The sequence below is a fragment of the Cyrtonyx montezumae genome, unplaced genomic scaffold (assembly GCF_038088225.1).
Source record: "Cyrtonyx montezumae isolate F1298 unplaced genomic scaffold, pur_monq_1.0 scaffold_8, whole genome shotgun sequence".
Taxonomy (NCBI): Eukaryota; Metazoa; Chordata; class Aves; order Galliformes; family Odontophoridae; genus Cyrtonyx; species Cyrtonyx montezumae.
Window position 1 is genome coordinate 43,226,934 of NW_027072089.1, and position 22,549 is coordinate 43,249,482.

The 22,549-nt window shown below is 38.3% G+C and overlaps 1 protein-coding gene and 1 long non-coding RNA gene across 11 annotated transcripts in view; one reads left to right on the forward strand and one right to left on the reverse strand.

Moving 5' to 3' along the window:
• The window catches only part of ZNF521 (zinc finger protein 521), a 236,906-nt gene that overhangs the window by 113,396 nt on the left and 100,961 nt on the right, over positions 1 to 22,549 (forward strand). For all 10 annotated transcript variants that reach the window (XM_065752588.1, XM_065752580.1, XM_065752581.1 and 7 more), the window contains one exon: positions 7,239 to 7,323. In XM_065752588.1, coding sequence (XP_065608660.1) covers positions 7,239 to 7,323 — 85 coding nt within the window. The remainder of the gene's footprint in view (positions 1 to 7,238; positions 7,324 to 22,549) is intronic.
• The window catches only part of LOC136058856 (uncharacterized), a 440,039-nt gene continuing 421,305 nt past the window's right edge, over positions 3,816 to 22,549 (reverse strand). Inside the window, exon 3 of the long non-coding RNA XR_010623167.1 lies at positions 3,816 to 3,831. This is a non-coding gene — a long non-coding RNA (uncharacterized LOC136058856). The remainder of the gene's footprint in view (positions 3,832 to 22,549) is intronic.

Genomic DNA, 22,549 nt, shown 5'->3' on the forward strand with positions numbered 1-22,549 from the left:
GGGGAAAGAGAAAGGGACTCGAAAAAAACCACCAGCAATCCATCAGCTTACTCAGAATATCAGCTTTTTGCATCTCAGACCTGCCAAGTCATGCTCTGCTGCCTGTGCTTTGATGCCACATCATCTGCAAAATTATCAGCTCAGTCTCGGTTGTAGTATCCCCTTAACATCCACAGCCATGTAGCTGCACTGAGATTGAGATGCAGGATGTTAGGATGCCTCTTGATGGGTTTGCAGCTCTCTCTTGGCAACCTTATTTGATTTTAAGTGCGATGTAAGGAGACAAAGAGGGAGGAATGCTGACCTGTGTCAAATGCCTATTGTAGGGAACCTATTGTAGCAGGGGGGGTTGGACTCGATGGTTTCTTGAGGTCTCTTCCAATCTCTGTGGTTCTGTGACAGGAAGTTCAGTCACAGCAAGCTCCAGATTCCTGAGAACTGCTCAGCACATGCATTTGCAATGTTTTGAGGCCCAGCCTGGATCAGGCCCTGGGACAGAAAATCAGAAAGAAGCATATTTGTTTTCCAGATCCCAAATCAAATTCACAGTATTTACAACTGTTCATACTTACAAAGTTTGTAAACCTGATATGAAGTAATTAAGAGAAAATAAATATACAGACACATGCTGCCAGTTTTGGAGTCCCTTTTCTGACAGGTACATGATTTTCAAAGGCATGTGGAGAGCTGAAGGATTAGGGAGCCTGAAGGGAGGAGTTGCAGTTTTAAAATGGTGCAAGATGTGGTTTCTGTGTAGGGATGTGAGACGTCACAAGCTAATGCACTTCATCAGCTGGGGGAAGGAAAGGTTTGTAACTAAGAGACATTGAAGACAAATGTGATTAAATAGAGCATCCAGATCACAAAGTTGGAGAACAGGACAGCAGACAGTCTAAAGAAAGAAGAACTGATAGAACTTAGTGTATTAAAGCAATGAGTAACTGTGGTGAAAGGAATTTCCAATTTTTTTTCCTCTGTTTATTGTTTCTTTTTCATAAAGAATTGATTGTCTTTTCTCTCTAAACATGTGCACTCAGATCCCACAATACTTAAGACCCTGATAAACAAAAAAATCTTCATAAAATCATTATAATGTTTTTAATGACGATCAGGAAATACTACTTAAAGGGTGTTCTATTAGCAATGAGAAGAATTAGCAATCAGTTCAGAAAAAATGCGAGCTGACAGTGGCCCATAAGCAAGATAAATAGCTAACTATGCAGTGAAACTGTCTAACATATGCTTCGTTCTTTTAGAGCTTAAGGTTGACAAAGTAAGCATCCAGGAAGATAGAAAAGAAATCCTCAATTAAGGTACTGTCAAAAGTAATCTGAGTTATGATGAAAAATGGCTAAATGGACAAATAGGCTGGGACCATGGTTGCTCTTGTGCCTCATGCAGGGCCAAGCACGCTGCTAACGCTTAATGAAATAATAATGTAAAAAATCAGCTGGCAGCATTAGGAGTTAGCACCAGCAAGTTGCTGTAGTTAGCGTGCAAGTTTTAACTTGCTTTTGCAAATGATCTGCTGGGAACACAAACATGGAAGCTACTTGCTTTCTTGTTGTCAGATTACCTTTCTGTTTATTTAACAGAATTCATTCCAATCTGGATTTAATGTGAGGGAATCTGTGAGAGAATGATTAGTTGGGATGGGGAAGAGAGAAATCAGAGGATGTGGGAGGTGTAAGGTTACTCCTTTTCAGTAGTAGCAAGTTTGCTTGGCTGTGTTGTTGATCCATGCCATCATCCACTGCTAAAACAAAGTGGAAAAATCCCCTTTACTGGTGTTGCATGGGTAGGCAATGTACCTGGTTGTAAATGGGAGGATATCTTTAGGTGAACGGCTTATACATCAAAGCCATTTTCAGTGCTAGAGACTATTGCATGTAGGAGAGGCCTGGAAGTAGTATAGAATAAACTTGGGATGCCTGCAAGTCTGTACATAAAAGAGGATGAAAGGATTATGAATGAAATTACAGGTTTGTACATTTGATTTAGGCAGTGAGGAGAGAAATGTGTGACAGAAAAATGCTCAGAAATTTTGGATTTGACAGAGGATAGGAAGCAACGATTCAGAAAGGGAGGATCATACCTAAATTTTTTGCTAAAGAATATAAACATGATTTACCAGGATCTTAGCAAAGCTTTTGAAAACATATTGCATGAAAAACTTATCTGTTGGGTTGGTACGTGTGGCATAGGAAGAGCTACTTTGCTTGATTTGGAAAATAAAAGCAACACTAACCTGAATATGGGTAGCGTTGGAGTCTTGTGAATTGAAGCAGTTAAGGTTGAAGGGGTGTGAATAATGGAAAACCTCACTGCTTGCACAAATTTTGCTGAATTTATGCAATGTATCAGTAGTCTGGAAGAAAGAATAAGTAGTGAGGTGATGAAATTCAGTGATAGTACAGAAATGGAGAAATGTCGGAGCAAAATAGGCATGTGATAAAATCTTGAATGACTGAGACAAGGAGGTGGAGCTTGGACATTTATATAACATTTGCAGTTCATTCTCAAATAATATGAGATTAGGAAATAGGAAGAAAAAACAGAGTTATTTTATCCGAGAGTCACAATGCACAGAAGGCTACATTGAAAGGTCTTCTGAATAGACTGTGAATCTTCCAATAAAGTGTTCATTTATTGTCTGGCTTCTAAAAAGAAAAGTTTTTGTTTTTTAAAGCAAATAGAATTGTGGATGAGATTGAAGTACCGATTTCGTAGACTATTCCTGGGCCACTTGTGGAGGCCAGCAAAGCCTCTTTTTTCATGACATGGACACTTTGAGGACCTTTATAGTAAGGAAATTCTGGGAACTGTGAAGTGACAAGAGAGGATCAGGACAATAATTAAAAGTCTAGGTGATATTAATTATTCAAAAGGTTAGAAAGATGCGTGCATATGCTCTGCATGGATTGAAGGCCCTATGTGAAGCTCATTAAAGGTAGTCACAGAGAAGCTTTGCATGCTGGAAGGCTTTAAATCGCTAATGAAAAAGAACAAGAATTCAAGAGGCAATGTGTCTGCCCAGTGCTTGTGTGAGTCATCTAGTCCAAGCAGTTGTTCTTCTAGGACAGTTTTGGATGGCCCTAGCTTGTGTGAGTCATTTAGTCCAAGCAGCTGTTCTTCTAGGACACTTTTGGATGGCCCTAGCTTGTATGAATCATCTAGTCCAAGCAGTTGTTGTTCTTCTAGGACACTTTTGGATGGCCCCAGATGTGACTTGGGCCTCGGATTTGCAGTCAGCGCATAGGAAATTGTCAGTTGATTTCTTGACAGGAGGGTGTTTTGTGGATCAACTGTGAGGTTGTTTATTGAGAAGTTGTGTTATCTTATGGAAAGGTGAGGCTACAGTGATGTAAGAAATAAAAACAAAATATTCAGAGGTTTTCATAATTCCATGTGATAATGTGTGCATCATTCTCCTGTGGAACAAATCTTCATAAATTTTGCAGCTACAGCTGCTCCTGATTCCCTACTGGTGCTGCCCAGTGTATACATAGGGAAATGTGCTGGCCATGTTCTTCTGTGGCCTGCCATTGCTGGTATGACGCTAGTCTAACAATTGACGCATGTTATTTTGTTTAGTGGTAGGAGAGGAGAATGAGGGCACTGGCGTGTTTAGCTCTGGCAGAAGGCTGATGGGTGTCCTCCAGCAAATGCAACCATGGCAGGTTAGGATGTAAGTGCCCTGCGCTGTCAGCCCTTCATCTTCACATACAGTTGAAATGCCCTGGGCAGTGATCTGGAGCAGCAAGGCCTGAGTGCCTGCTCTTCCTGCTGGGCCTTCCCTCGATGACTTGGGCAGAGGGGCAGGGAGCTCTGCTGGGGCTACAGTGCTGCAGACAGCTGCAGCAAGGCCAGGCAAGGACAGCTGTCACAGTCTCCATTACATCCTGCCTTGCAGAGGGTTGCAGACAATTGAGAGAGTCACGTGGCTCCTTCAGTCCTGACCCAATTTTACTTCTGTGCAGTGCTATGCCAAAGCAACAAGGCTTCTCGCCTGGCAAGGGAGGTGGATTTGCCATACTCCAGGGCTCCTTTCTGTTTTATCTCCCCCAGGTCTCCCCTCTGGGGGAACACAGGCTAAGGAGGGCTGGATCTCCCTTGGGTCTCTCTCTGTTAGGGAGCTGGGACCAGCCACAAGGCGCAGCAGGATCCAGGAGCCCGTGTGAGCAGTCATGAGTGCCGCTGGTCTGACAAAGCCTGTGAGACTAAGATGTAACTTGCAGTGAAAAAGAGCTTCTTTAGAATGTGAAACATATGGAAATAAGTATGTGGTTTTTGTTCAACATGATGTAAAAATGACTGTGTTTGATCACTTTGAAAATCTAAGAGTAAATGGAATTTACCGAGTTTGCTTTAAAAATCAAGACTTAACCAGGAACAAGTTTAGACACTTTGAGGTGACTGTGTCGAGCTAATGAAAGTTGATGTCAACATTTTAGAATATGCTTGGAATCAAAAAAGAACTAGGTTTTGATCAAGCAGCAGTCACAGAAACATTCTTTCCTTCATGATAAAAAGAAAACCTCTGTGTGACTCTCCAAATATGTCAGATCGTTTTGAAGAGACAAGCAAGTGCTAGTAAATTATTATTTTTGGTGTTGTCAAATGAGTTTATTTTTTGGCATGCGACTTCAAAAAGTCCAGCCTTTGCATGTTTTGCCATTGTGTACATCAGTCATGATTTTGCCAACAAATCTTGACGTGCACTCTGCATTACTGTGCTAACAAGAGAAAAGACCAGCCATTAAGTTTATGTTTCTTTGTTTTTGAACAAAGTCACATATCAGGAATAATGCTAGGGGTATGCTAATAAACAATATATAGTGCCAGTCATCAGGGAGTAAGAAATATTTTCTAACTAGTTCTAAAGGGAAACAATGTTTTAAAAAGAGGGAGAGAGATTGTTATTTATGCAATATTGTTGTTCTATATGTCAGCATCAAAAAGCACCTTGTAAAGAGCTTAGCATAATAAATCTTTGATCATGATTGTCATTATTTAGAGGACTTTGATAGATCTAGATGTAGTGCAGTAAGGTTAAATTTACCAATGTATAATAGGAAGACCTTGAACTGCATCTGTATTTCTACCCATGTTACCAGAGTAGTCACAACTGAAAGGAGAAAAGCTCTAATTTTCTAGTCAAAGCAGGTTTGTTTTCTGGGTGCCGATTGATTTTATTTGTCTAGGTAAGGATTTAACTTTGTTACATTTCAGGAAACTTAAGTTGGTTTAGATGAGGAGGAGCAGAAAAGGCTCATGTTTATTCTGCTGAGAAGAGACGCAATGTATTTTGTTACTGACATGAAGAAAATTAACATAGCCACTCTGTATGAAAGCAGTAGGAGATTTGTAAAGAGGAGCCTGCAGGAACATTTAATTTCAGGGCTGACTTTCATTAGTCACTAGTTTTACAGTTAACTTGGTAAGAAAAAATGACATATGTTGAAAAACCTGTATGTCCCTTTCTAAGGGCTTGTAGTGGAAAGGTGCTTAATGAATAAGCACTTTGTATGGGTCATGATGTCTGATTTTACATGCTGATAGCAAATCGAGTGAGTCTTTAATAATGCTTAGAATCTGGGAGAAAGAAAGAAGATTTTTAAAAAACATAATAGATGATATCATCTGTATAACACTCTTCAGAAGTTAGACGTATACAAAACAGTCTATTTTTGATGCATGTTATCCAGTTAACTCTTCTTCTTCCCCAGTTGAATATGTATATGACACCTGTAATTTAGTGTATCTGAACTGGGTTTTTGTAACTTTTTGTTCTTTAGAAATTATATGCTTTTTCTTTTTCTTTTTCTTTTTCTTTTTCTTTTTCTTTTTCTTTTTCTTTTTCTTTTTCTTTTTCTTTTTCTTTTTCTTTTTCTTTTTCTTTTTCTTTTTCTTTTTCTTTTTCTTTTTCTTTTTCTTTTTCCTTTTCTTTTTCTTTTTCCTCTTCTTTTTCTTTTTCCTTTTCTTTTTCTTTTTCTTTCTTTTTCCTAGTGTAGCCAAGATGTCTGTGGCTGTACAGAAAGATGCATGTCTCCTGAATAACTAGCTTGATGTGGCACTTCAGGGCTTACCTTACCTTCACTGCATCTTCAAAAAGGCAGTTGAGCTCTCCAGGACTGTTACTTTAGAAATGTAGTTCCTGGTACTACAATTATGCAGCTGAATAATTTTATGGATCTGACTTGTCTGGTTAGATGCCTAGAATTGCAGATTTAAAGACTCTAGGATGGAAAAGCAAAATTTTACTTTTCAATACGCTCTTAGTTTTCACTTTTAAAGATGTGCTTTGTGATACAGAATTTCCGATCAACTTCTGGTCAGAAAAATAATAACAAAAAATGAAGTCATGTTTCCAGGATGTTACTGCTGCAATCTGTAACATCTTGCTCAAGTATTATACCTTGCAGACAAATGAAACAACAGATCTGATTTGAAAGATACTAAGGTACAAAGGAGGGATTTCTCCTGTTCACTGTAGAGAGCAAAGGACACTTCCTTGCTAATAACAAAATTTGCCTTATATACATCATGATTTTTCAGTAAGTCAAGCCTGATCTAATGTGGCCAGAAGGGTTGCTCTCTTGCTGGTTTCCAGCCAGCTTTCCTAGTTTTAATATAAGCCTGCCAATAGACACAGAAACAACTGCCTGAAAACACTTACCATTTGTCCACACTAATGAGAACTTTCCCTTCTTTGAAGGATGGCAACCTGATGGACCATTTAAAATGTACGTGCAGAGGAGATTCTGTGACCTAGCTGAGACTGAGAGGGAGGCAGGTTTCTGTTTTCTTCCTAGCTTCACCCCAGTTCCATAGTGGGCCTAATCCATTTGTATAAAATGAAGGTTTCACATTGATTTCAGTGTTGTCTGGATCACATCCCACATATTCTCATCACATTTTGCCTCCCATAAATATGACAGTGTTGTTTTAGCAGTACTGGTCTCTCCGTGGAGTTAGAAAGGTGAAAAAAAAGAAATAAAATAATAATTAAAAAAAAAGCAACCACCAACAACCCAATGTCTACGGACTTTCAGGAAACTCAGATAAAAGGTGCTACAGAAACTGCAGAGTGTTATTATTTAATATTAATAATTAAGCCTTAATAAAAACACTGCTGGAGAGCTTTAAATGACCACTTTGAACTCAGCATTTTGAGTTGTAATGAAATTTTACCAACTGCATGTTTTAGTAAATTTTATCTACCCTTATTTCTTTAGAAGAAGACCTACCAGTGCATCAAATGTCAGATGGTTTTCTACAATGAATGGGATATCCAAGTTCATGTTGCAAACCACATGATTGGTAAGTGAAGCACTAAAACTTCTCAAAGACAGATAGCTATTTCTCTTATTTGTGATCATCATTGCCTCTAAAATTAAACAGAGTTAAGGAGAAATTAATTGTACATTCATCAATGATTAACCTAGGCATGATTGATTTTTTTATTCATATTATTAGACTTGATAAAGCATTAGCATGTTTTATTTTCTGCAAGGGCTAGTTTAGACTTCTGCAGAGAATTATATATCCACTGCCAGTCAAAACACAGGTGATTAGCAAATTAAACTTCTAATCATTTTTGCATTATTGAAAACAAACTAACAGGAATGGTTAATGAACTGGATGTTAGCTTTCCATAGAGTTTTAGACAGGTTTTAATTTCAGAAGTTATTATGGTAATGACACTACTGTGTGCATCTCAAGCACCTTGGTACCAAAATCAAAACTGGTGAGTTTTTGTCGTTAGGAAACATAAATAATTCAAATGGCAATAAAATAGTATTGTTTGTTGTGTTTGAACAGTCTGGAAGAAATCCTGAGTGTATCCACATACAGCTAAATACTATCATTTCTATGAAAAAAATAAGGAATTGTACTGTTCAGAAATGGAATCTGCTCTTTAAAGTACAAGCATATTGAAAAAAATCTTTTAGGATTCCTAAGCCAAGCCTAGCCTGATGTTTACAAGGGTGTTACAGTTGTAAATTAGAATAAAACAAAAGCTGCTTTTTCTTTGATATTCATATTTTCTTATTATTGGCTTATTCCCCTAGGATTACCCATAATATTTTCAATTTGGTAACCACTCAGCAATAGCGCTAAGAGTTCTATCAGCCAATTAAATTTATCAAGCACATCATTTGCCCGCTAATAAGATAACATTGACAGGGTTGTCTTATTTTGTTTTTAGTCTGTTTTCTGAATTTTACATTTCAAGGCAAAGGTGGATACAGTTGATTTTTTTTTCTTTTTTTGCTCCTGTTTCCTTTATGCTGTTTTTTCTTGCTTTAATAATAAAAAAGCAAGAAGAATGTAGACCAAACTATATGTTATAGGACCAGTAAGTACATACTGAAATGAAGATAATTTACTGTTGGCTTTTTTTTTTCATCATTTATAACTTAAAAATGCTTAGCTTGATGCTAGTTTAGGTGGTTGTTCTTTTTCTCATGTAACGTAACTTAAATATTTCTTCCATGAGTTCTATTAACTTGGCTACACTGTAAAAGAAATTACCTGCCGCAACTTAGTCGCTCATTTTTCTGAGTATATTATTAAGTTTTAATACGTTTAGAGTATGAACATTTTGCACACTTTTCAGCAGAAGTGAGTAAATACACGTGACAAGCTGGTTTGGAAATGAGCAAAGTGATTCGCCTGTTGGACTAATCTTTAGTCTTGGTATTTTGAATCTTTTGTGAAGAGATAATCTGAACTGCTTTAGTGTTCAATCTGGGTCAGTAGTGTGCAGTTTAAAAGTCCCTTGTTACCAGCAACAGAACTTGCCATTTCTGTTGGATTTCTCTTTCTTTCTTTTTTTTTTTTTTTTTTTAATCCATGTCCTTAACAGTAGCATGTAGTGATACTGAAACGTGCTGGGGAATGCAGACACCTCAGGTAAGGAGTGATGCTGGAATGTGACAGTAGGGTGTCAACTTGCCACCTACCTGCCACGTGCATTGTGTTTTCAGAATAGGACCTGTCTTTTTTTTTTTTCAATAAAATACTCAGATTTTCTGTAGTTTTCTTTCCTTCTATTCTCTGGGTGTGTTTAATGAAAAGTCAGAATGGGACGTGAGAAAGGAGGAGAGATGAAGTAAAACAAAATGAATCCAGTGAAGTTACCTTCAGTCTGCAGTTCTGAGAAAACTGACATTTTGTTAAACTTGAATGATTAACTGCATATGTGTTATTTCTAAAACTGGGTGAGGCTGAATGAGAAAGAGAAACTTTAAAAAGTATGAAGGCTGTGTTGTGTCTAATCATGCATTATATTGCTTCGTGACATAACAACAGTGGCACAGATTTAAATGTGCTTAATATAGAACCTTGCAGTGAAATATAGGAGCTTGCAAAACATGCAGGGAGGTTTGCTGGTCATGCTTGTGGTAATCTGTGTTCAGTGGAAGATTCTTATCTGCATGGCCAGACTAAACCTAATGCAGCTTCTAATGATATAGACTCGATTAAGCAAATGCAAGGGGATTTTGAGCTGGACTGAAGGGGAATATCAGCGTTCCTGAGCATTTTGAATGTGACCTCAGATTTGAAGCACAGGGAAAAATAATTTCTGATCTTCAGTTCTGTTAGCTTTCTCACCAGTAATTAGATTTTTCCTTAGCTATCTTTCTAATTTCACTACCCCTCACCCCTCCTTTAATTTATATCGTTGTTCACAAGCCTTTTTCCAAGACCGTGTTTTGTCTAGAGAGAAAGGTTCAAGGTGTGACATCAGGCTGTTTAAAAACGGCCTTTGTTTATGTGTGTCTGTAAATAGGTTTACAGTATTCCTGTATAATGCAGAAAACATGCACTCAAATGTATTGGTATGAATATATATAATACAAAACTCATAGATGTATCTACATGCATTCAATTTGTGGATTGAAAAATTAGCTGAAACACTTGACTGAATACGCACTTGTTGACACAGCATATTTCCCAAACAAAAAAAAATAATAATAATCTTGCTGTCCTAAACACCTTGGTTGTTTCCTTTTCTACCTGTATCTGATGAAATATGTCTTGCTGACCTGTTTTTCCATTAAGACACTTGCTTCTCTAGGGTAGGGAAAGTGAGAAAGCTTCAGGAAGAGAGGGGAGGAACAATAAAGCTTTAAATGCAAGGGAAAGGGAAGATAATCTTGGAAAGCCTACTCTAAAAGTCACAGAGTGTGATAATCCCTAGATCAAATATAGGGGTAATAAAGCCCTTTTTAGGCATCGTTTCACAGTCTCAGGAACTGTTATCTCCTCTCATAATAAATGTTGGCATTATTGTGTTGCGGTTATCAATGGATATACGTTTGAGCCTTCATACATGAAGGGTTGCTTCTGATTCAGAGAGAAGAGAAAAGAAGCAGGGATGAAGAGGAAGAACAACAGAAGAGGGAATTTCTGTTATTGGAGGAAAAAAAAGTAATCATAACTGCCCATCTTTAAGGAATGAAAAAAAACATGAAAAAGGAATAAAGACCAAACCCTCCCAGAAGAAGGAAAAATATTAATTAAAAAATTAAAAAAAAGGGGGGGGGAAGAGATTATAGGACAGAGGAAGATGTCTAGAGCTAGTAGAACATGGGACAAACATGGACGTAGAGTCACCTCCCAAACTCTGCTGAGGAGAGAATGAGAACCACTGTCCAGAGATTCATGCTCAGCTATCCGGGGGTAAAGCTGCTCACCAGCTTTTTAGCAATTTGGGAGCTTAGAGAGGTTGATACTGTCCCATCTAGTTACTGTGTCTCTTGAACACGATCACAGGATGTAAACTGAGTTCATGTTGCTGACATCCACATAGACAGGATGCATTATGGAAGGTCACTAAGGCAAATATATGCTTATAAAACCCCAGTGTGAAACTTAGACTTTTAAATAAGGCAACCTGAATTACTTTGTTGGCTGAAATAGCTCCACTGAGGGTAGGTATTTTTAGGTTGTGTGTATGTTTGTGTTTTTGTCTAATCAAATATAATCTCAACTAGACATTTAGCAGGGGAAGAGGGATTAGAGGCTTTTTAAAAAGCCTCTTACTCTTCTTTGTTAGGAGGGCATACAGCATTTTTGCAGATTGTTATACATTTCTATCTGTTCAACGAGAGAGATTATGCCACCTAATGGAAAACAAAATCTGCAGGTGATCCAATAAGGTGCCTTAAATATCTTTGTTTGTTATTATACAAGTTATACGTTAAATAGTTGTCATAGGGGTGGCTTTCCTCACTAACTACATGTTTATTACTGTTAGAACCTCCCATTTTAAAACTGTTCTGCAGTTTTTTTTCCAGTCTTCCCATTATCTTTGTGGTGGGATGAGTCACTTAGCCGTTTGCACTGTAATGGATGAGGACAAAGATGCAAAAGAAGTGGAAAAACTGAAAGTTTAAGAGTTCTGACTGCCAGATACGTCCTCACTTATCTAGACACTGTGCTTTATCGAGCAGCACCCACCTTTGCTGAAACTACAGGCTGATTCAGGCATAGAAGATGCTTGTGGGTTGAAAGGAGGCAAAACTCAACAACCAACATGTTTGTTGGTTTGTTTACTGAAATCTGTTGTTAAAACAATTTCCTAGCTTCTGAGTTAGAGAGGAAGAAATGCAAATCCAGGCGTGTTTCATACAGTTTTAGAAAGTACCGGCAAACTGTAATTCTTCATTAGCTCTCTGGCTTTTGCTTTTCTTTCTCTCTGAGCAGAATATATAGCATTTTTAGCAACTTTCTTTGATAAAAGATAAAATATTTCTGGGCTCTGTGGAAGAGTGAGTGGCTTTCTGGCATCCCTTTGTTTTCCTTGCGTAGTTTTACAGTTGGCATTTGACCTGAGAGTGTAGAAGGAGTGTCTGCCATTGTTTGTGTTCTGTTTGCTTCTCTTCACAGCTCATCCTATTATTTTGCCTGTTATTTTAAGTAGACAATGTAAGCATGACTTTTTCTTATACTGATTCCTTTACATCTGCTGTATCTGATGCAGTTCAGTATCAGTAGACTGAACAGTTGCCGTAATCTCTAGGATTTTGTACACATGCCCACACAGAGTGGATCAGAACTGAAAGAGTTCTGATGTGTTTAACTCAGAAAAGGAGTTACTCCACATAAAATTATGAGGCTCAACAGCAGTAGCGTAAATTTTTAAGTGCTCTGAGTAAAGTGCTGTTAGGCATGAGATAATGTAAAGAGATGACATTGCCAAGAACTATTTATGAAGGGCTTAATTTTTTTCACTCTGATAATTCTTGACCAATAATTACCAGCTTCTAATTATCTATTTTAGTTAGAAAGAAATCTCTATCACTATGGAGGTTGGCATTGCAACTAGCGCATAAATCCCCAAAGAGGTAAATGTGTTCCAAACAGCCACAAACAACTGTCTCATGAAACATAGTGAGCAAATTGCAAGCCGCTGGCTGTGCACAACAGAGCAGCACATTTACCATTGAGGACTGATCAGGCTGACAAAGAGAATGATAAAAGGAGGAAACAGCCACAATCTTTGTAGGTTGCTGCTACTTTAGTTGATGGAAAAGCGAGCCCCAGTGCCAGAGCAGGAGCAACTGCCCCTCTGAAAAGTTGGGGAGCTGGAGGAAAGGATGGTACTTTTTTGTAAGCCTACTTTTGAAAATCTCTATATAGGTCATTTTTGAGTACACAGACTTTTCTTTCTTTAACCTTTTCAGTGTGAAGGATAAAACACATTTGTGAAGTCTGTTGTGGTAAGGAAAAGAACTTGTTTTTGAGGAGAGGGTGTTATGTAGTATTGAGCATGCAGCATGTATGAACAGGAGGAGGAAATAAAGGGAAAGATTAAAAAGTCACCAAGCACCAAAGTTAGGAATCTAATGGGAAAACAGAATGAAACAACCCTGCAGCTGACAAGAAGAATTCTAGTTTATGCCAGTAAATACTTCACTAAGCCCCAAGTAAATCCATGCTAGAGTAGTTATAGTTTAAAGAGTATATAGAAATCTAATCTAACGTTAATTTCTCAGGGAAAAAAAAAAGAAAAAAAAAATTCACAACAGTGTTTTACAGTAAAAAGTGATATGTAACTACTAGAAGACATAAAAACACATCTTAGTGCAACTCATGATTTATGATTTGTTTGGTGACAGGAATGTAAGTATGTAATATGTATATATTTACATGCTTGTGTGTTATCTGGTTATGCATGTTGGCATTATGCATATATTAACTGCATGCATAAAAAACCCATACAAATAAATCATTTTATTTTCCTCACATCTGTGCAGTGTATGTGTGGACGACATCACTGACGTTAAGATAAAGAAAATGCATTATTATAAGCTTCCTGAAGCCCAGTAAAATTTTAGCCTGCTTGTAATAGGATGTAGCATTCATATGGTATGTTATTTATCTAATTCCTAAAAACTAGATTTTCCTTTCCCATATACAGAAATTGTAAAAACAAAAAACAAACAAAACAAAAAAAAAGGAAAACAAAAAACACTACTTGTTGCATTATGTTGATCTCAAGGAAGACATCATTTACAGAATGTCACAGCATGTTACAGTGCTTTAGAGGAGAACTTACATTGTGAAGTCTCTCTTATAAGAGGTTTGGAGAAAAAGAATCCAAAGATGCACATTTGCACATCAAAAGATGAAGGGGATGGCAACTTCTTTTGTCTGTCCTCTCTCACTGATTCTTCTGTACTATGATATGGAAATTATAAATTAAGAGCAGAAAGATGGGTCGTATCTTCTTAGAATCAGAAAATGATCTGGTTACTCTGGGAATCTCTTATTTGCAGGAAGAGCTGGCAAGAAGGGGTCCAGAAGTTAGATGAAACTTTCCCACCTTGTATGCAAAAAGCAGAGATGTAATTGAAATACCCAGGATAAAGCAGCATTTGGTGCTAAATCTGAGAAAATGTAGGTTTATTTTGTGAGGAGCTGGTTTACAAAATAGATGAAATCTGTGCTGTTTCCTGCAAACAGAAAGCTACTCTCCTGTGAGCAATGCTGGCTTATTTGAAAGGCCCATAAAGGGTTTCTGCATGGACCATACAAAAGGGATACTTTCTCTTTAATAGCCATCTGTACAGGAGAGATGAGAAGTGGGCCAGGTCATCTCTCCTCAGCTGTCATGATATTAACGTAGGTAATGGAGCAAGCTCTGCGTTCTGCTGGGTGTTGTTTTTCATAGATGTTCATCGATTTACACAGATAATTCTATTTATTTCTTTGAGTTGGTCCAAGCGAACCAGGCAGAATAACAAACACCAAAGCATTTCAAATGACTTTATCTTTGTTGTTTTGTAATGTAACTTTTGTCTAAAAAATGGTGTCACACCTACTGTGCAGATGGCTGCATGATTTGTAAGCCAGCCAAAACATTTAAACAAATGTGTGATCTGGGGATAGATTAAATAAAGGATAAAATGGAGTGTGGACCACAAATTCTAATAATCAGATGATTTTAAGTTGTGTGTAGTGTGGAGCGATGGTAGCAGTGATAGCAGGGAACGCTTGCCAATGACAGCAAGGTGCCTCACAGATCTCAGGATGGAGCCTGTGGCCTAGTAGGCCTCAGTTTGAGAGCGGCACATTTGCTGTACAGCTGGCAGCTCTGTATGGGGACATCAGATAAAACTTATGTAAAATGAAGTGTTATTGCTTAGTATGAAATTGTGCAGGGAGGGAATTTGCAGACAGTAACTGAAAACAGAATTCATGGTACCAATGAAGCAGACTGTAAATATGAAGAGGCTTTAATTATCTGCGCAATTTAACAAAAAATTCAAGATGTATTCAGAAATGGCAAAGGCAGCTGTAAACATGCTAGAGCAGCACTGTTTTCTGCGCTTAGAATTGTCACCTATGTGGGCTCCAGGCTCCCTTTCTCCTTGCACTTCTGGGGATGCAATTTCGCCCACCAAGCTGTGCTGGCTGGAGACCACTCCTCCATTTCAAGGGTTAGAATCGAGAACAGCTGTTTCCTTTTAGGGAAGACTTTCCAGGCTTCTGCAATCACAAATGGTTAAATCAGGACACAGTGGGCAAACAACTGCGAATAGCCCCCACTCTTTTTTGGGGGGTGGAGGTGTGGAGCTTGGACTAAAAATATTCTAGTAAAATTGAATGAAAATGTTCTCGTATTAAATAATAATTATTGGAGCAGTGTGGGTAATGAGAATGCAAACAGTAGCATTTGAAAGTATCCGCGATCGAGACTGGCATTTGTTTAATGAAGACGTGAAGCAAAGTGCGTCAAAGCTGTAATTTTTTTTTTCCTGTAGAAATTCCTGTTGTGTTAGAAAGGGATGGCACTGCGAGATAATGCCAGGCAGTCTGAAAGTTGTTCCTTTCCATCCGCCGAACTGCACGATTCTCCTCCTTGCCGGTGCTGTGATACACCGTGCATGTTAATACTTCCTCACCACGGGCGGAATTAATGCCGTTGTGTCAGCCTTCCCTTTTGTTCCTTGCTGCTGACCACTCGTCAGCAGGCTTTATCAGGAGCCATAACACATGCTTCTTCGGGGCTGTGCTTAGTGGCCAGCACAGAGGGTAGCCAAACCAGACCTTTTCTGAAATGTCCCAGTTCTCAGAGGAGAAGCCTCCGATTCTTCGACAGCGTTTGTCCCTCTGTTTCTCCGATAGCGTTTGTCCCTCTGTTTCTCCGCACTTCGTAAGCGCAGGAAGCGAAACAAAAGAAGCCAATATGGAGAGTGGGTGTCAGGCTTCAGCTGCTCATATTGTTGCATTTGGTGAGCTGACGGGGTTTCGTAGGTCACCTTTAGAATTATGCCTATGACAGCAGTAGCTACCTGCCAAGATTGCAAGGTATCTCACAGCTCTCAGGATGGAGCCTGTGGCCTGGTAGGCCGCCGTTGGAGGGGTACACATTTGCTGTACAGCTGGCAGCACTGTATGGGGCAGCAGTGTGGGCTGTTAGGGAGCTGGAAAGGAGACAAGCATGAAATTTCTTCTAACCCCAACTCTGTTTTTCTGTACTGTTGGCTGCTTCTCAGTTCCTTGACAAAAAAACCAATCAGGCACCCTTTAATCCGCCTGTGATTACCAGTGGTATAAAAAGAGAAGCATAATGAGGAAAAATGCCTCGTTTTGTTGCCTTCAAAAGCCAACAAATTGGAGTTAACTTGACAGGAAGTGGCTTAATAATTAGATTATTTATTTATTCCTGACACATATCCCCCTGTTACTAGTCTCAGGAGATCCTGTAGATGGTACGATTTTCAAGCTGCCATTACTTCGCTGTCTTCTGTGAACAAAGAAGCTACTGTCTATCAGTCAATTAAATGCACTCTTTAAGCAGAGGCTGAGAAGTCCTCAATGGATAGAGCCCTGGGACATTGTGGCTGATGATTCCTTTCTCTGTACTGTACATCACACTCTCAACTACAGTCCCCACAGAGATGGAATAAAGTCATGCATTAAAATATCACTTGTTGATTTGTTTGCTAATGAAGAGCCATTGAAATGTTTGTGTATTTCTGTGGCAAAATTGTTGATAAAAGGACTACTTGCTTGCATATCTTACTTCATCTTCCGTAAGCGCTTATTTAAGACTTACTGAAATTAAAGTCAACAAATTAAGGAAAAAACAGAGAGATGGATAATATTGGTTTACGTGCAATTCACATGAATGTAAATAACACTGAGGACAGCGAGAAGAGAGAGAGGGGAATAATAGCATTTCAACCATGTCTGATATAATTTTCTTCATTAGTAACAATAAGGATCCCTGTATTTTTCTGGTATGGTAGTGGGGATGCATTTCAAATAATGAAAATGCTGAAGTATCCACTTTAAAATTATCCTGGGCATCTATGAGTATTATATGAAGAAAACAACAGAAAACTTGAGGGTTTTATTTCTTTTTTTTTTTTCTTTTTTTTTTTTCCTTTCTTGTGGACTTTAAATAAGCCCTGTTAACAAAAACTTCCATTATTGTGCATTATTTCCCCTAGCTGGGAAGAGCACAACCATGTCAAGCTAGTTAAGGGGTGTATGCCTAATGCAAAATCAGCAACGTCATCTGAAACTGGGGTTTCTGAGATTAACGGTACCACTTCTCTCACTCCAACTGCCCTGCCAGACTTCTTAACAGGATTTCATGATCCTGGTGTATTTGCCTTCCCACCATTCAAGTTCCACCCTCCAAGAGCCTGAGTCAGCAGAGTAGACTTGTGGGGACCACATTTTGGGCCAGAGTGGGGAGAGGGAGTGTTATGTTAATGTTTATTTTACCTAAGTAGGTGTGCATATATACCTTCTCCACACTGAAGATCGTTAATTGGCAATATCCATCTGGATTTGACGCAAGTCTTTTGCTGCTTGTCTTACTGAGCTACATTTGTTCTGAAGAAATATAGATTGTGCTATAGCTGTTCTCCAGTGAACTAGCTCTGTTCTGAATTTAGCCTCTATATGACCATTTGTACCTGCAAGTAGAGACTGTAAATGCTATAATATATGGTTATTTTCTCAACCTTATAAAGAAAGTCACTCATACCAGGATTATTGTTTTCAATGAACTTAACAACAAGCTATAGGGAATTAATTCAAGCCAGCCTCAAATTGGAGTGTTTCTTATTCCTATCCTGTTATTCCAACTCATTTTATTAGAAAAAGCTTAGATACTCAGAGGTGTTCTATAATAGAAAATGAATTTGAAACCCATTCATTAATTGGTGATTAATACATTTCAGGATTAGTTTAAGCAAGGCCCTACCTCCTGCCCAGTCAAGTATGTTCTGGTTAATATCCAATTATCTGCACCTTCGTACTTATTATGTCTTAATATTTCGGATATGATAACCAGAAACTTGAGAGTAATGCTAATGAGGAGCATAGAACAAAAATTAACCAGTGACACACTCAATGATCCTTACTGAGAAAAGTAACTCCTTCTGTCTCTGCTATATAGAGGTAGAGCTATCAACACACTTTCATTAGGTAGTACTTTTAATCCTGTTTTTATGGGAAGTTAGAATAATATTTAGGCAAAAATCCTTATGCCTCATAGGCTGTGCATGATGAGATTTTCCTGCATACCCTTTCCCATATGTAGAATTACTTTCTTTAGATAGAGCCAATGAGAAATCCATAATAAAGTGAAATGTTGGTACCTACTTAAAATGCAAGTTGTTCTGTGATTGAATGCAATCTTTTCTTATTTACATGGTTGTATGCATTTGTGTACAAGCTGAATCGCCTATTTATCACATCCTTCAGGTTGTAAGACACCTGCTTGAGCAAACAACAAATCAGGGATAAATGTATGTGAAAGAAAAACACAATCTGATGTAAATATTATGAAATTAAGATTTTTTTCTGCACAGAAATGTCAAGATCTTAAAGTTTATCTCAGGATTTTTGCCTGTGAAATATGATATACCCACTTAGTGAAACATGTAAGTAAAACCCTGATAAAAAAAAAATTAGGGGGGCAGAACTGAGTAATTCTGTCATGTGCCCTTAAACTGATGTAATTATAGAGGGAAATTCAGTGTATGGAGAGAAAGGAAGAAGAAACATTCCTTTTTTAAGGTTTATTTTTCTTAGCTAAACCCCTGTGTGAACACTTTGTGTGATATAGGGCATAGGGAGAAACCCCAAAGGAAATGAAGCATTGGGCAGAGTGAAGGAGACCTGCTCAAAGGTGCAAAGCCACATAACACATTATTTTTATTACATGAATATAATCCAATATATGTGGTCCTCATCCAAGAGACTTTACAGAATGTGCTATTCATAACATGTTGGACAAAGCTTGTTTCAAAACACTGCCTCATTCATTGTATTTATACTGAAAGGTATGTCTCGTGTTTGGATTAGATCGAATGATAAAAAGGAGAGTGTATTTGTGTAACCAAAAGCAATCATAAAACACATGTACAGTGGCCAGAGTTAAGGATTTGCCTGTAGCATCCTGTTTTGGTTTTCTTTTTTCAGTGCCTGGCCACACAATTTCAAACTTCTCTCACACACCACTTTATTAGATGGTTGTAGTTCAGGACCTCAGCAGTATATTCTTAATATCTAGCTTTTTGGCTAGGTATACTTTCTCTCAACCCTCTTGCAGGCAACATGTACAATGAACCCACTGTGCCTCCAGCTTCATTGCTTTTCATGGCACACCTATGTGAGTGCCAAGACATTAGATAACTGTGCAAAAAAATCCCCCAGAATCCCCAGATGAGATTCCTTCTGAGCTCTGTGTAATTCATGGAAGAACTTGGGAGATGTTTATATTTACTGGCTAGTTAAATTAATCATTCAGAGGTAACACAGCCTTCCATTTGCTTGGAAGTTTGGTTAAAAAGCTTAACCCAAATATCACTTAATGCAAAGTGTGATTTGCAAACTGTCATAACATGATCAAATCAAAACCAATTTTCACCAGAACAGTTAAATAGTCTTCTCTTCACTTGAGTGACATTTCCCTGCCAAATCTGAACTTTTAACCCATATTTCTCCTTGTGTAATGTTATTCTTCGAGTCAGGCTTAACCTTTTTTTTTTTTTTTTACTGAAATATAACTTAACAAAAAGATGGGTATAAATAAAAAGAAAATAGAAAGAAAATAATCTGTAATAAATGAAAAATGAAATAAATACCTTTAGGCAGAGAGCTCACCTAGAAAACTTAATCTTAGACTAACTTCTTAATAATGAAAAGGTACTGTATTTTTTATCTGCTGCTATATTTGCACTAGTGATGGAGTGTGCCTTGCAGTACAGACCTGAATTGTACCGTCAGGAAAAAATCCTTCATGGTGGTTCATGGGAATAAATTAGGCAATAGAAAATAGGGCTCTAATTTCTATGATACGTCACGTAGGACATTGTATTTTACTTCAACTGCTACTTTTGTGCTGCATGTGCATCTCTTTCAACCCTAGCGATAAGTCCTCCTGGCTACCCTTTCTGTGAGCTCATTTTCCTTGTCTCCTTCAGCCTAAAGCCTCAGTAGAAGTTCTCCTCTCTGGCACAAGAAGCACTCATGCTGCCTTTTTTCCTTAAATATACGCTTCCCATTCATCTCCTTAAAAAGCAAATTTGTAAGGCTCTTTGACTCTAAACTCTCCTGCTCCATTACCTCCTGTAAAATACAGCTAACTTAATCATGACTTTACGCCGTCTCTCTTTCCCCTTTTTCTTTCTGATATTACTATATCTTCCCTCTTTAACTGGGAGAAGAGGGGAGAGAGTGGTGCTCCTTGTTTTGTTTTCCAGTCTTTACTTGACAGGCCGCAAAAGCATAACTGGAATCGGAGTGGATGTGACTTTGTGGTGGTTCCAGCATTCCTAATGACTTCTTCAGTAGCCTAGAACAAGACACTGAAATTTGGAAAGGGGACAATACTTGTGTAAGGAAATGTTTCAAGGCAAATTAACATACGATGAGAAAGAATAGTACTTTAAAGCTGTTGAAATATTTGTATTTTTTATTATTTATTGGAGAATTCTGCAGCCTGTCTTAAACCTCACAGATTTGATTTGTGTTTTCTATCCATTTCAGGGTCTAATTTTTCCCCCAAAATTGCTCCTCCCCTTTTGGTATATCATCACCTCTCACAGGTGCAGTTCAGCTGATTCTTATTCTTGGCCTCCCCATCTCCACACTAGAGTTCTCCTGCTTTTCTTCTCCTGTCAGAACCAGACAACAAACAGAAAGCTAACAGAAATTGTAGTGTTTAACAGCACTATTAATAATAAAAGCCAATAAAATACTTATTCCTCTTCAATATTTGTCCCACATCACTGCAGTTCTGAACATTGTTTCAAAGTCCATCTGTTCTGCAGGTCTTGTACCCTGCAAAAATCTCTTCTTCAATTTCTGTGTATTATGCTATTGTATGAAAATGTCTCTTCTCCCTTATCTAAACCAGTTGCATTTCTGTGTCTTCTTTGGTTATTGTTTTAATTTGTAACCAATTATTGCTGCACTTTTGTGAAGAATTTCTAGATTCACCCTATAAAACATATTGGCAGTCTTTAGTTTCAACTGCTTATTTTGGCTTCAGCTAAGTCTTGTAACAACAACGCACTTGTGCACCTTCAGGAGAGTTTTCATTTTTCAGTATTCTCTGCTAAAATTACCTTCTTTGTTTTCTACAGTCTTGATTCAGTACCAGCTGTAGCTGGCACCATGGATCTTGTAGCTTTAAATAGTATGCCTTAATATTGCCCCCTCTGTATGCTGTATTGTAATGAAGCAACATCAGTAAATTGCAGTGAAGGGTGATTGTTGCATGGGGATGACTACTACACCTTGGGGTACATTTGCACCAGATTATTTTTTTATTGTAGTTATTACATCCCATCTTCTTTATTCTCTTGATACCAAACTTGCTGTTGGACATCCATGCAGCACAGGGGATCTTTAGAAACAGCGTGGACATAGACTTGTCTCTTAGGTACACACCAATGACTGTTCAGTTCCAAGCTCTGTTATCCTTGGTGGCTTTGCAGCACTTGAGCGATGCCAGCTTGATCTGGTTACTCAACCTAAAGTGTTCTTCATCATTTGCTCTTTAAAATATTAGATTGTTGTTGATAAAAGTGACAGGCGTTTCTTGCTAGCCATTCTCACACAGGAACAATACTAGGTTTGTAACAAGTGCAGCACGCGTTTTCCCTTCTTGCTATTCCCCATACATTTTACAATACAGAAGAGTGCGAAAAAAAAATGATTTTGCTCTAGCTGTTTCCTTTCATTTTGGGCACTGTGTTCCCATTCAAAGGAAGAATTATAGCAGTGGTGTCAGTTTATCATCCAGTGCCATGATCTCAAGAAACCTCCTGCAAAATTCAGTTTCACCCAAGTAGTAAAAATTATTACTGTTGTAAAGGTACAAATATTTCAATAAGGACGTTTTCTTTTCAAAAATCTTTCCAAATTAGGGTGCCTAAATACAAGTTTCAGCCAGGTAATAGTGTAGCTTTCAGCCTTACATTACGAGAAGCGATGTTCAGTCATGAAGGCAATTTTTAACTGCTTTTTCATACAGCAAAAGGGAATATTTCATATATGTGGAAGCCAAGTTGTTGACTTGCGTTCTCCAGCAGTGGGGCAGCTCAGGAGAGCATAGTTAACATGATTACTAGTGTCAGAATTGTTGCCCATTCCCAAGTACCCTTCTCACTGTAGCATGGTGCCTGAAAACTTTCACTTTTGGATACATTTGGTAGGAATGTTTGTGTCCCCACTCCCACTTCAGCTGGGGTTTTTCGGACAGAACCACAGAATCCTGGGGGCTGGAAGGAACCTCTGGAGATCACCTGCTCCAAAGCCCTGCTGAAGCAGCTTCCCTACAGCAGGTTGCATCCAGATGGGTCTTGAGTATCTCCAGAGAAGGAGGCTCCACCACCTCTCTGGGCAGCCTGTGCCAGTGCTCTGTGACTCTCACAGTAAATAAATTCTTCCTCATGTTTGCATGGAACGAAAATCAGCATCTCAGCAGCTGCTGTTCTAATGGGTGAGAGCAGAAGCCACAGCTCTGTTGTGGTTTACATAGTACCGTGGCTCCCAAGTG